Source organism: Diprion similis, chromosome 6 (genome assembly GCF_021155765.1).
Source record: "Diprion similis isolate iyDipSimi1 chromosome 6, iyDipSimi1.1, whole genome shotgun sequence".
Lineage (NCBI taxonomy): Eukaryota > Metazoa > Arthropoda > Insecta > Hymenoptera > Diprionidae > Diprion > Diprion similis.
The window spans coordinates 14,902,855-14,914,892 of record NC_060110.1 but is presented as its reverse complement, the minus strand read 5'-3'; the positions used below and the strand labels follow the sequence as shown (position 1 = coordinate 14,914,892).

The 12,038-nt window shown below is 41.1% G+C and overlaps 1 protein-coding gene across 1 annotated transcript; it reads right to left on the bottom strand.

Annotated features, from left to right (window-relative positions):
- Positions 1-7,140: 7,140 nt before the first annotated feature.
- LOC124407234 (hemolymph lipopolysaccharide-binding protein-like) lies at positions 7,141-9,709 on the bottom strand. The gene is made up of 2 exons (XM_046883188.1): positions 9,094-9,709; positions 7,141-8,494 (listed from the first exon to the last, which is right to left on the bottom strand). The coding sequence occupies exons 1-2, from the start codon at positions 9,508-9,510 to the stop codon at positions 8,198-8,200; spliced, it is 714 nt and encodes a 237-aa protein (XP_046739144.1). The 5' UTR covers positions 9,511-9,709; the 3' UTR covers positions 7,141-8,197.
- Positions 9,710-12,038: the final 2,329 nt, after the last annotated feature.

Sequence of the window (12,038 nt, the reverse complement as noted above, 5' to 3'; positions counted from 1 at the left end):
TGATTATTCAACTTTATTATGGCCTAGTCGAGGAAGCCGGGAGTCTATGCTAGGTTCCGATTCTACATTTTTCATTGTCAAGTCTTTCGAACTTTACAAAATCGATTTTCGTTGAATACGTTTTCTCCTTTCATCAAATATTCAGATCAACCTTTGCGAAGTTTTTATTCAATTGCATCGAATTTATGATCAACGCTTGAATGAAATTTTCTGTAGGCTATGAGATCGATTCTTCTATTGGTCAGTTTGACATCATTCCGCTAGCAAAGCTGATTTCGTGTAGCTCTCTAAATTGCTTACAATATACAGTAGAGACTTACAACCGGCAAAACCGAGGGGCAACTTCTGGAAACTCTAGACGCTTTCAACCCGTCGTGAAAAGCTATCCACATTTTTGTGTTTTTATTTTGCATTTTTTCTGTACGAGTGAATTTCGTCAACTCATCACATCATAAAGAATATTTATACGTAATATGACTTCTACCCATACCTACATATTTGAATAATCTCGCATGAGCACTTTGTTATTGTCAGTTATGGTTTCTCGTGGCAGACTCCAAATCCTTACACGACTGGAATTAGATCGATTACGAATTATGTGTGTAATTTGTAATAAAATTTAGCGGAATAACAAAGTCTCAGAGCGGCACGGATTTCTTGAATCTTTAATTCGTTGGATCATTGTGAGGATGATCGAGGGTACTTGAGACGTCGCACGTCTGTATGAGACAGGACGAAATCGCTAACGGACAGTGTTACTGTGGTTAAGACAAGACTGCTTCGATGACTCGTTTGAAGTTGTTCTGCAAATCAGCAGAGCGCGATGAACTACATTGACGTGTGATGATCGATTGGCGCCTGATTGCTCCGAGTATTCCCGAACCCTCACCGTCAGAATGGAGGACATTTTTTGAGAAAATTGCAACACAATTTTGCGGTCAATATTTTAAGCTGACACAGTACTCCTACTTCTCAACTTAATTATTCCTTACTTCAACCCAGATGAAATCATACAACGGATTCTTGGAAAGTGATTCGCTATCATATCTGTTAAGGCAACTAGATGCGAGATGCATTATTATGCCAATACTTGCGTTTATTCCACTTAATTGTTGTTTCACCATCATAATCCTTGCACCTGCAAAGATTTGACGATGGTATTACGCAGGCAAGAAATTGATTTGTCCACCCAGATGTCCAATCAGGTCACACGTCAGTTAATTCGGATGCTGAAAAACCACAGAACCTTTGCCCGCAATATTTAATTACAATGTGAATGTTTATTCGATTTCATCTACGTGAGACAAATGATATGCTTCCATGAAAATCATTTCCCAGTGGATGAGGTTCTTTCGTGGCGCCAAAGCTTATTTGCATTCGCAGGTACAGCCAGAGGTGCATTGCCCGAAGGAGAGCCCGAGCCATGCACTCCGACTATATCCTTTCTGGCTACCAAGTAATCGTACATCTTCCAATTTAAACCTTCAACGTGAGGCTTTTCGATCTTATCTCAACGGTACAGCCGCGTTACAGTTGAGTGTTACAAAGGTCGAGCTGTCCTTCGTTATTTCACGAAAACGAGGCAAAGAGCTGGGCGTCAGCCCTGTTCAACGGGTGTATTAGGAAATAGAATTAACCGACAACTTTTGAGGATCTTGGGTACACAGTAATATTGCGGATGACTAATTATTCAAGAATATCCGTCTCGCCAAAAGAAGTGTTAATATATGAAGCGAAGAGTTGGCGCCTGGGTTGTTCAACTTGTGTATCATGAAATAGAATTGATTAAATAAAGTTCTAGAGTCTTAAAGTACAATATTTGTTTTCACTAATTATTCAGTATTCCAAGAATACTTCCTGCTAAAGTACCAGCATCAAAAAACCGTTGCAAAAACAGTTCATGAAAGTAAACGTTCTTGATGAATATTAATTTTTGAAAAATTGGCTTCACCCCAGAGACACTGATAAATGATTCATTTATTTTATAACATACATTACTTTACAGCATTGAAATCGAATAAGTTTTTGTTGATTACAAAATGTAATCCCATTTGTTTGGAAAAACTTCAAAATAAATACACAATTGATAGAACACGTTTTCGTCAATTATCTTCTCGATTCTGGCAGCAATAATTACTTCCATAATTGTTTATACGAATATTCGTAAAAAAAAAAAAAAAAAAAAAAAAAAAAATAACTAACTAACGCTGCCCTCCGAATTTGCCTGGATGAGAATCAATGAGTTGCATACCCATACAACTTTAATTCCGAACTGAAGCTCATTGAAGAACTTTCACAAGGTGATATTATGGAAGTACATCGGTGATCTATAACTGCTGATAGACGTGGAATGTGAGTGATAAATCTAGTACGTGTTAATTTAATCTACACGATACACGGAGTCTACCCAAGCGGGATGTATGTATATAAGTGTAAGGATACCCGAGTACCGCTTTTCTTCTTATACATATATATCTACGGAATTAAACGTATATCGTAATTAATAATCACTATTCTCCGTACGCTCTAGATTTCGTATCTTGATCAGTCCCATATGTGTACATAGGTGAGTACATATAGATACGCATTTGCATGTATTATACATATATCGCTGAGTGCAGTTTGGACTTTAATGTCATACCTTCCGTCCGTCTGTCCGGTCCATCGGTAGCTTGTGTGTGATCAGTTGTCGGTGGTAAAGCAAACTCTATTTTCCTGCAAGTTGGAAGCGCTGTATTACGTAAGTGCTGCAGGGCAAGAGCCGGACGGTCCCGGCGTAATTTCTAAACGAAGACAAACGTTGCATCGAAGCTACATGTACGCTCTGTTCCATTGGTTCGGAGTAAGAAAACGTTGTAGGCGCCTGTAGGTATCCCACAATAAATATTGAAACAGGCGACGAGTTCTTTGAACTGAAATGAACGTAAGATGTACCCGAACCTTCGCGAGAACTTGCTCGCTCACTGCAGTCGACTGACTGACGGACAAACCGATCGACAGTGCGTGCTGTTCAAATTAAGAAACAGAGAAATTGAAGCTGAGTAGCATGGATTACACTCGACGCAAAATTACTGTTGCATTTTAAAATCCGACGCAAACACTCTACATACTTCACTCTAGTTGATTAGCTACGTTTTCGACATATTTTTTTCGGAATTGAACTCAAGGGCGGGGTTAACAATAATAAGCAATATAACACTAAAACGAAAGTATAAATCAGGTAAATCATACGAATATCAAAGTATGAAACATTTCTTTCACACTCCATTCAACTTTCATGTTCCAAAGTTAGATTTATTTGGAATAATAATTCAGATAAGTCTACTTTCATAATTGATAAGATTTGGGCTGTAGTCTTGAAAGGCAAGGGTGCCATAAGTGCTGCAAATAAACGACCATTCGAGAAGTTCGAGCATAAATTTTCTCCACGTATCCGACAAGCTGGATTTGCTTTATGAGCTTGAGCTGACTTCAAGGAGTAACGCGGTGAACACAACGATCTGCACCGGAGAACTTATTTGGTCCATCGTATAAACTTTCGAGTTCTGCTAACTAAGCGTGAAATATCGCGCTCACCTGGTGCAATCGCCCCGAGGCCATAAGGCCAGCTTAGAAAACGGGTAGAGTACGTAGAGAAAATCCGGGAATAGGTGGTAAATAGAGGAACTGTAAAATCCGATAACTGTTATAAACATCTCAAGATGTGATCGCGATCGTGGTACACGCGCGGCCTTATCGACGAAATTACAAGAATGGAGAACAGTGATACTTGGACATGCGACAGCAGGAGGATTGTTGACGTTGCGGTATTGATATCGTGTTTCAAGTCCAGAAGAGAGTCGACCCGATTATCCGAGGTAGGAAGCGGGACCAGATAAGGATAAGGATTCCTGTCTCAGTAACTTGAGCCAGACTGCCAGCCAATGAAATGGCCGGACTATCCGAACAACAAACAAAACCGTCTTAAACGAATACGAGTATATTAAGCATGACTTGTAATCAATTCCTCTCATTATTTTTCCAGATTTCAGTTATTCCACTTGACTTCGTAGTTGATCCTTGTTATTTTCTTCCTTCTGGAATTAGTGCTTTCTCATTTTTATACAGACTAGAGCTTACGTTTCACCCATAGCACACATGGCACGTGCACTGGTCCCCTGCATTGTGAGATATTGTGCTTAGGATGTACCGTTCGGGACTGAGCATAATCGGCAACGCACGTATTTCTCATTCCAAATTACGCGACTGACACGGATAAACTAATGGAATCTCTATGTTGGCTAGCCACCGTCGTCGCATTATGTATCCCCGTTCAATGAAAGAGAAGAAAAAAAATATGGCACCATCCTAGATTGGCCGGTCACAAGAGCTCCGTTTTCCGTTTAGTCCCCGTTTCTTCTTTCACATTTTACCGTCTTTCCCACAATCTTATTTCATTTTTTTGATGCCTTCTGCCTCTTTCTCTTTCTCGGCTGTTGCATTGCTTTCTATGAGACAACAATATCACTTTTTCCTCCCTCTAAGTCTTCCGACTCTCCTTCTTCGATCCCGCGCAGCATCTGGTACCATAAACTATAACCTTATGTCAAAAATAACAGAAAATATCATAAAGTCTTACATGGAAGCTGAAGTCTCGGGAATTGAGAGAGCTCGGGACAATGTCGAGGGACAGGAAGACAAAATCTATAACCAAGCGCGCCGGTCGTGGTTCGCGGATCTGCGCTCGATGGCGCGTGAACGAGAAACTGGCCTCCCGTCGGACGACTCTGTTCGATTGCTACCTTCTGACAGTGCGATTTCATTTCCAAGCAAAGTTGTTGCAGATCTTAGTGCGATTCTTCACCTTGTTATATTTGAGGAACTGATTATGGACCATGATTATCGAACTTTGTCAATAAATACGTACCACATAATCTGCCAAGTGATTAGGTAACCGATTTAAGGCTATGATGACTAATTCAGTCTCCAAACCCTTCAGCCTTCATGTGTCGAATAAAGCAGTCAACCGTTTCGTTGGAATATTTTTTATTTTGTAGAGCCCTTAAGTATACGTACCTACATATTATTCCTCAGCTTCTTGAAATTACCGGTCGAATATTTTGAGTTGTTACTTTTAAGAACACGCATGCTCAGCTGGCCCTTCAAAGGCACCGTCACTTCGACGATCATTCACAGCCCTTGAAGTCCATATTAGCATGATTCTTTTGAATTTTCTTTAATAAGTTCTTCTCTTCGAGATATAAAATTCAGTGTTCAGTTCTTGGCTCTTCTTCCCGTTTCCCATGCACCCTCTAAGTGCCAATATTCAAAGGACTAGCTTTACCTCTAACTAAGAAAGATCCCGCAATTTTATTACAAACGTATCGTGAGAACGCCATTCAGATTCAGGATGCTGCATTAAATCTGTGTTTTCCAGATCGATATGTAGCGTGGGCCACCTGGGCGTAGGTATGGTGCACAGTGCTGTGCAGATGGGGGCAGCTAGGATCTGCTTTCTAGCGCACGGAAATCTCGGTTGCGAATACAGCTGTACAGAGGAATGAAACGTACCGAAGCCTAGGTTTGAGACAGCAAAGTCTAGGTATACAGGTGGCTCTGTGGTTCGCGAACAATGCTCACGACACGGTGGCTACAATGGAGATCATAATCAACATCTTGACGTGTAATGACTTATAGCTCCTTTTGCCATCTCCACAGGCGAACAATACATCCCGACAGAGATGTTTAGAGCTAAAACCTCTGGCCTATTGTTATTTAAAACCACGAACGTTGGTATTTTAATCGACCTCGCGAACGAATCATGAATCTGCACCTGCGCCTTCCCTAGCCGTGTGACATTAGCCTGAAGTGGCTCGGGTTCCGTGCACTCCTCGGTATAGAAATTCTTTGCAGGCTCCGCCATGGACGAGGATCCATCGCTTAACTTTTCAAGAACCGAGAAAATATTTTTATATTGCTATACTGTAATTCTATGGTCTTTTGGATTTTTGACACATTGTTTATCAACAGTCGCTGTAAGTACTGTGGTACCTGGTCAAACATCACTGCACCTTGGATTGAATTTTTATTCCCTCACTAAGCAGCTGAGGAAATAGAAAAATCTGTGGTTTGTAGTTGATTACTTTGTTCCTGGAGCTTAAGCAAGGGGACATCGTTGCGCTCAGGGTTATTCTGGTCTGATCTTACCGTATCCGGTTTGGCATGGTATACTCATTGCTTCTTACGCAAATGACTCTCCATTCAAGAAGAAACTGAGTGAAAAACATCTTACAGTAAAATCTGCACGTATTGTGATTCAGGGCCAAATCGATTCATTTTTTTACGATTGAATCTTCATAGTAAAAAATCCACGGTGGTCTCCCTACAAAAATGCAGATCAGGGTAGAATACTTCAGTTTTTCAGTGTAACGGACTCTTTAGTGCGGCACTGATCTACATCTTTGCGTAAAGTTGGAACGTTTGATGGAATCATTGAACCACAAGGACTGCTCATTGACTTGAATCAATGAAGAGGGTGAAAGAGAGGAAGGGGGCGGCGGGGGCGGGGGAAAAACAACTTTACGCACCGAAGTGGCGCGAACCTGCAATTTAAACAGCATTTTCGCCCGGCCCGTTATAATTGAGGCTTGTGCACGAAGCACATACTCGAAGCATGTTATTGCGGAACATTCTACTCACAGAATGCCTAGTGTATATGTGGACACCGATACAGTGTTGTACGCATGTAGTAAAAATTATAATATTGCTTCATTTTTCTCTAGTTTCCGGGTCGAAATGAGCTTGTCACATGAGATATCGATCAATCAGCTTTCGGGTTTCTACCTATGAAAATCAAGATTGAGGAAAAAGAAAAGTTATAGTTTAAGTCAGATTGTTCATGGAGTGAAATCAATTCTAAGGTAAAATTTCAAAACTAACTAAAGATAATATTAGTTGAAAAATCATGGAAGCAATTCTCATCTAAAATGAAGTTTCGGTAATTGGTAAACATAGGAAAATTTCGATCTAGGAATGAAACAAGATTATGCATTTGTAACTAATATATTTTCACGCAATACGCTATGATATCTCACCGGAGATTTCTTATATGTGCACAGTGGCATCTGAGGTTATGATGTAGAGAATTCTAATATCTTTTCACATCTCAAATGAAACTGTATGGAATTCAAAGTTATATTAGTTAATATCTATCGAGCTGCATCGAGTGCGCATATGTGTAAGGTTAATGAATTACAGTAATTAACAGATCTACCTATCTTAATGGTAAATTGAATCACCCAATTGGCAGTATCTTTCGTCGGTGGCGTGACTACTTACGGCAATGATTGCCAACTGGTTCTTGATTTTCAGAGAAGAAAAAGAAGTGGAAATCGACGTAGCATATATTGCAACACACATACATCGATCGACGACTTTAGCTGCAGTGCTACCGTCAGATTGAGAATTCAAAATTTATGAAGCGCCTGTAAACCCGGCGGATTTAATCTCCTTGTTTCGATATTTATGAACTAGACTACGCCGCGAGGTGTGTTAAGCCAGAATGGCACAACGAGTGCAGGAGCCAAGGCTCAGTTAGGGAGCGTCAGCTACATGCGATCCTTTGGAACTTCTTGCATATGCCGGCAGCGATGTTTGTTGGCAATTAGCAAGGATATCCAGTAAAATGAGTAACGTCATCCTGCCAATGACGATTCACCGCGTACTCTCACGAACAGCACACACCTGGGTTAATCGTGCGCTAAACAGTTGGTCAAAAAATTTCAGAACTAAAATAAAAAGGTTGTGCCAATTGAAGTTCTCGAGCATCGGTACAGATATTTGCTAACGAGGTGTAAAAACTCTGAGCCGGGGAAGAAAAAATGTTTTTTCAACCACACAAAGAGGCATGATGCATCAGAATCGTGACTTAAGCTCGACCGCACTGTAACCGTATTGCGTTTTGTATGAATTCTCCGACCAGCATTATAAACTACAACCAGATATGTATAAGTCGTAGATTTTGCGCTGCGTGACGATCAAACTTGAAAAGCAAATTCATTTTTATTGCAAATAACAATGTATTCAATCTCTAAGTTCGAGCAAAATACTAGAAAGAAGATTTTACAGTCGACACCATTTTCGAAATTGACAAATAAAATAAATCAGGTATCATACGGTGAACGGAATTCTGCGAAGATCGGCTATTGCGACAATCGAATCAATTGATGAATTGAATTGTGGGCAGTTCGCAGAAGTATGCAAAAGCTGCCTCGCAGAATACGTCGTCCATGCCTCCTTCCTTGTACAACACACCACAGTTCTGTTTGCCATCACCGTTGTCTGGCTGACCACCCCACTTGTCTGTCCATCTGGTATATCCAGTTTGAGCCAAAGATTCCCCTGAAATCGTAACCCATTCGCCCTCTTTGTACAGGTCGTGAATTCCAAGGTACGCCACGTGATCGTAGGCTGCGCCCTTCACCGGACTTGACCTGTTGAATATGTCCATCAGCACCTGGGGATGACAAGGAATTTTCTATTTCAAGGGAGTTATCAGCCATCGTAATTATCACGTAGATTTAATTATCTTGTAATCTTCATCTAAGCCACAATAATTCCGGCTAAGAATTTACAACGAATCGATTTTAGGCTTATGATAAGGCTTACTCGATCAGTGGCTTAGATTCATTTTTAATAGCCTAATTCTCTTGTCAGTTAAGTTAAATGGAATATTTTTTTCGGAAAGAAATCATCATGACGAAAATTCATTATACGGTAGGCTAATCGTAAGCCGGTGTGACAGACTCGTCTCCTCTGTCCTGCCATACAGTCCCCTAAGTAGATTATCAAAGAGTTAGTCATTTTTAACCAAATACAGTATTTATAGTTAAAGTACAGGCACATTCAACGGCGCCATTTCCCAACCCAGTAATTGCATTATGGTACTCAAGACACCACAAGTACCTACACTTTATACGACACTCAAAATACATTCAATACAGCGATAAACGTGTGTGCAATTTTGAAGTTGAAAAAAATATCTCGCGGTGTTGAATAGCACTTGTATGTCATCAAGGTGAATCGCGTGTCCTTTATCAACAAATATAACGTTACCCGAGCCTCGGAGACAGAGTTAATGATAGCAAGGTGGCCGCCTTCGTCGTTGCAGACCTTCCTCGCGTCGTTCCAGACCATAGCTCGCGTGTGAAGTTTGTGCGAGCCGATGCCCGGCGTGTAAACGTAGTCGTCCCTTATCGGAATCCTGGAGGGACCGAGGCTGCATACACAAGGCATTCCGTTGTAGACCAGGTTGTGCAACGAATTGGTGCGGATACCGGTGCCAGAGGAGAGCTGAGGGCGATTCGCCATGGTGGGTGATTCGATCTGGGCAGAAGACATTGAGGGCGAAGGACAATGGCACGGTTCTTCCGCAGTTCCGAGGCTGCCAGGTCTGAAGGCCGGCGGCGATTCGTTCTCCAACGGACCACCGAAGACTCCGCTGGAAAGGAGGATGACCAGCAATTTCCACATGGCTTTAGAACGCGTAGGTAGGAAAAAATATCACCACGCAAGAACGTCCAAATATCACTGCGTCCTGCAGTCGACTGAAGTCCCTCTGTCAGACTTCGGGTTCAACCGCACTAATTAGCCGTTTCCTATCGGCGATACACGCGCGTATTATGTTTGGAGACGAAACAAGATAGACGATAAACGCTCTTCCTGGAGGAACCCTGCGGCGTCGTTCAAAGGTTATATGTGTATAGGGCGGCGACGAGTCTGGCCGTATGCATATGTACGCCTACGATGACGAATAGCGATGGCGTCTGCGTACCTTCGACCCCAACCTATGGCTGCGCTGATTTTGCATTGTTCTGCCATCATCATACGCTTGCTCGTAATTCGTAATTCGCTACGCCATGGTCCATCTTCAAAGACCTGCGGAGACCGTGTCTAGTTGATCATAATATTTCGACCTATTCAATTTTTCTCGCTTACTTTTGCCTCCTGTACTACAAGTCCTAAATTAAATAAGAAAGAGAAAAATTGTCTTTAAAAGAAAACTTTGTCTGAAACTATTCAATATCTTCATAGGGATACTTAATTTCGTGATCACATTCTTTAATTCACTTAGCTAGTATAATTATTGCGACATACATTTTTACAGCGAAATAATTTTCAAAATAATACCGAAATCGTCAAAGAATCATTTTTTCTTAATTCAGATTTTATAAAGTTTCTGTATTGTCCGAGTATTTTTCTTACGGCTGAGTTGATGGATTAAGATCATCAAGTTCAATTTATGCCCTCAATGAATTATTCCGATATAGATCAACTTAACAGAATTTACATTTCCGGCTGCGCCTATTCAGGTCATATTATGTTAGATCACATTCAATTATAACCTGCAACTTCATTGTGAAAGTAGTTTAACGCTGTTCGTCTTAAGTTGCGCTTTATACAAGCAGAAATTTATTTTCTGACGATAATTATGTGTGGCTGTGCGCAGAGAGCAAATATTTGATACTCTAGTCTTTGTTTTAAGTACTTAGTTCCACGTTTTTATCATGGTCATCACGCAACTGCGTTCGTATCGTCTTATACGTAGCCGTATAAAAATGGTGCTTTTCAAACAAACCTGCCATTCGATAAGCACAAACACGAAGTTAGAATAAATGACGCTGGCGTCTGTAATATGAACTGATAGCATACGTGCAGATTGATGAGAATACGAAATAATAAGAATGAGGCAGAGATGTTCCACTACTTTCACTACCATATGGGCAGTAATTCATATTTCGCCGGATGATTTAGAATCGTTGCTTATTGCGGTTGCGACTATGAGATATGTCCGTGATACATTGTGCACAGGCATGTAATATTTGCATAAGAGTAATTGAAATATTTTGCAATACCAAGCATACCCCATCGTCTTCACCTTTCATATCGAAGCTTGCTCTTCACCTGGTGGACTGGCTATAACGGATGAGTATAGGAAGAAGGCTATCAATTACGTGCAGCACTTGATTGTCATTCAGCATGATTCATGTCGGTTTATAACATTGGTTTGCATAGTGATTTTTTTTCTTTGTACCTACTCAAACCGAGTAAACATTTTCTGCGTACCAAAGTCCGGACAAAGGAAAGACTCGAGATTATGATAAATTCTGTCGAAGATGAAGGCATATTCAAGAGGCTGTGTTAGCAGGCCGTCAACATCTTAAAAAACATAATTCCATCTTTGCATTCTTCCGTCTGTGAGATGAGAAATGAGATGGGGATGAAATGGTTGAAACGGGAAACCATCTCATCTCCAAACAAAAGTAAAACCGCGTCATGTATTCGCGATCGCGTTATAAACTCAACTCAGGTGCCCTTGAGTGGTATACGTGTATCAGAGTTTCGCGGTTTTAGACGGTCAATTGAAAACACAAGTAGAAAGAACACGGCATTTCACTTAAGCGAAACAAATATGTGCGTAGTGGTTACCAAGATCGAGTTCTCCTCCCGGTGCTTCTCGGCGTTACTTCTTAAATTCATGGGGAACCGGCCCTCGCGCGAGCTGCAAGGTCGTTCTTGATGCATGTGTGTCTCAAGAGGAATGGAAAGCAGACGACGGCGCCATCGGATAATCTGGAGAGCCAATATCGGATGGTGCATCAAGATTACTTCGAGTTGGTTCACCAAAAACATGTTATACATACGGTATCCTTTAGCAACTATCACCGTAAAGGACACAAAGGACCGTGAGACATTTTAAGTTCAAAATTGCGAAGATCCTAATCAACTGATGCAACTCTGAGCAGGAATTTCAAACGGTACTAATTACGAGAACATGAAACTCGTTGGGAAGCCTAATCGTAAGCATCGTGCCAACGTTTACGGATCTGCCGGAATAAGCCATAAGACAGTCTGATGATCATTACCGATTTCTTGGAAACAAGTTTTCCAACGAGCCGTTCAATGTTTTCAAGTCATGCACCCCGGAAACGGGGACATCACTCGGATCAAATACGGCTGGAAATTAGCCGCCACTTTTAGGAATATACTACCCGTGGTTT

What these genes read in the sequence shown, in the direction of transcription:
- LOC124407234 (XM_046883188.1), bottom strand. Translation starts at nt 9,510, where the DNA reads ATGTGGAAATTGCTGGTCATCCTCCTTTCCAGCGGAGTCTTCGGTGGT. An exon ending in ACTCTGTCTCCGAGGCTCGG is followed by an intron (nt 8,495 to 9,093) that starts GTAACGTTATAT and finishes TGTCATCCCCAG; the next exon opens with GTGCTGATGGACATATTCAA.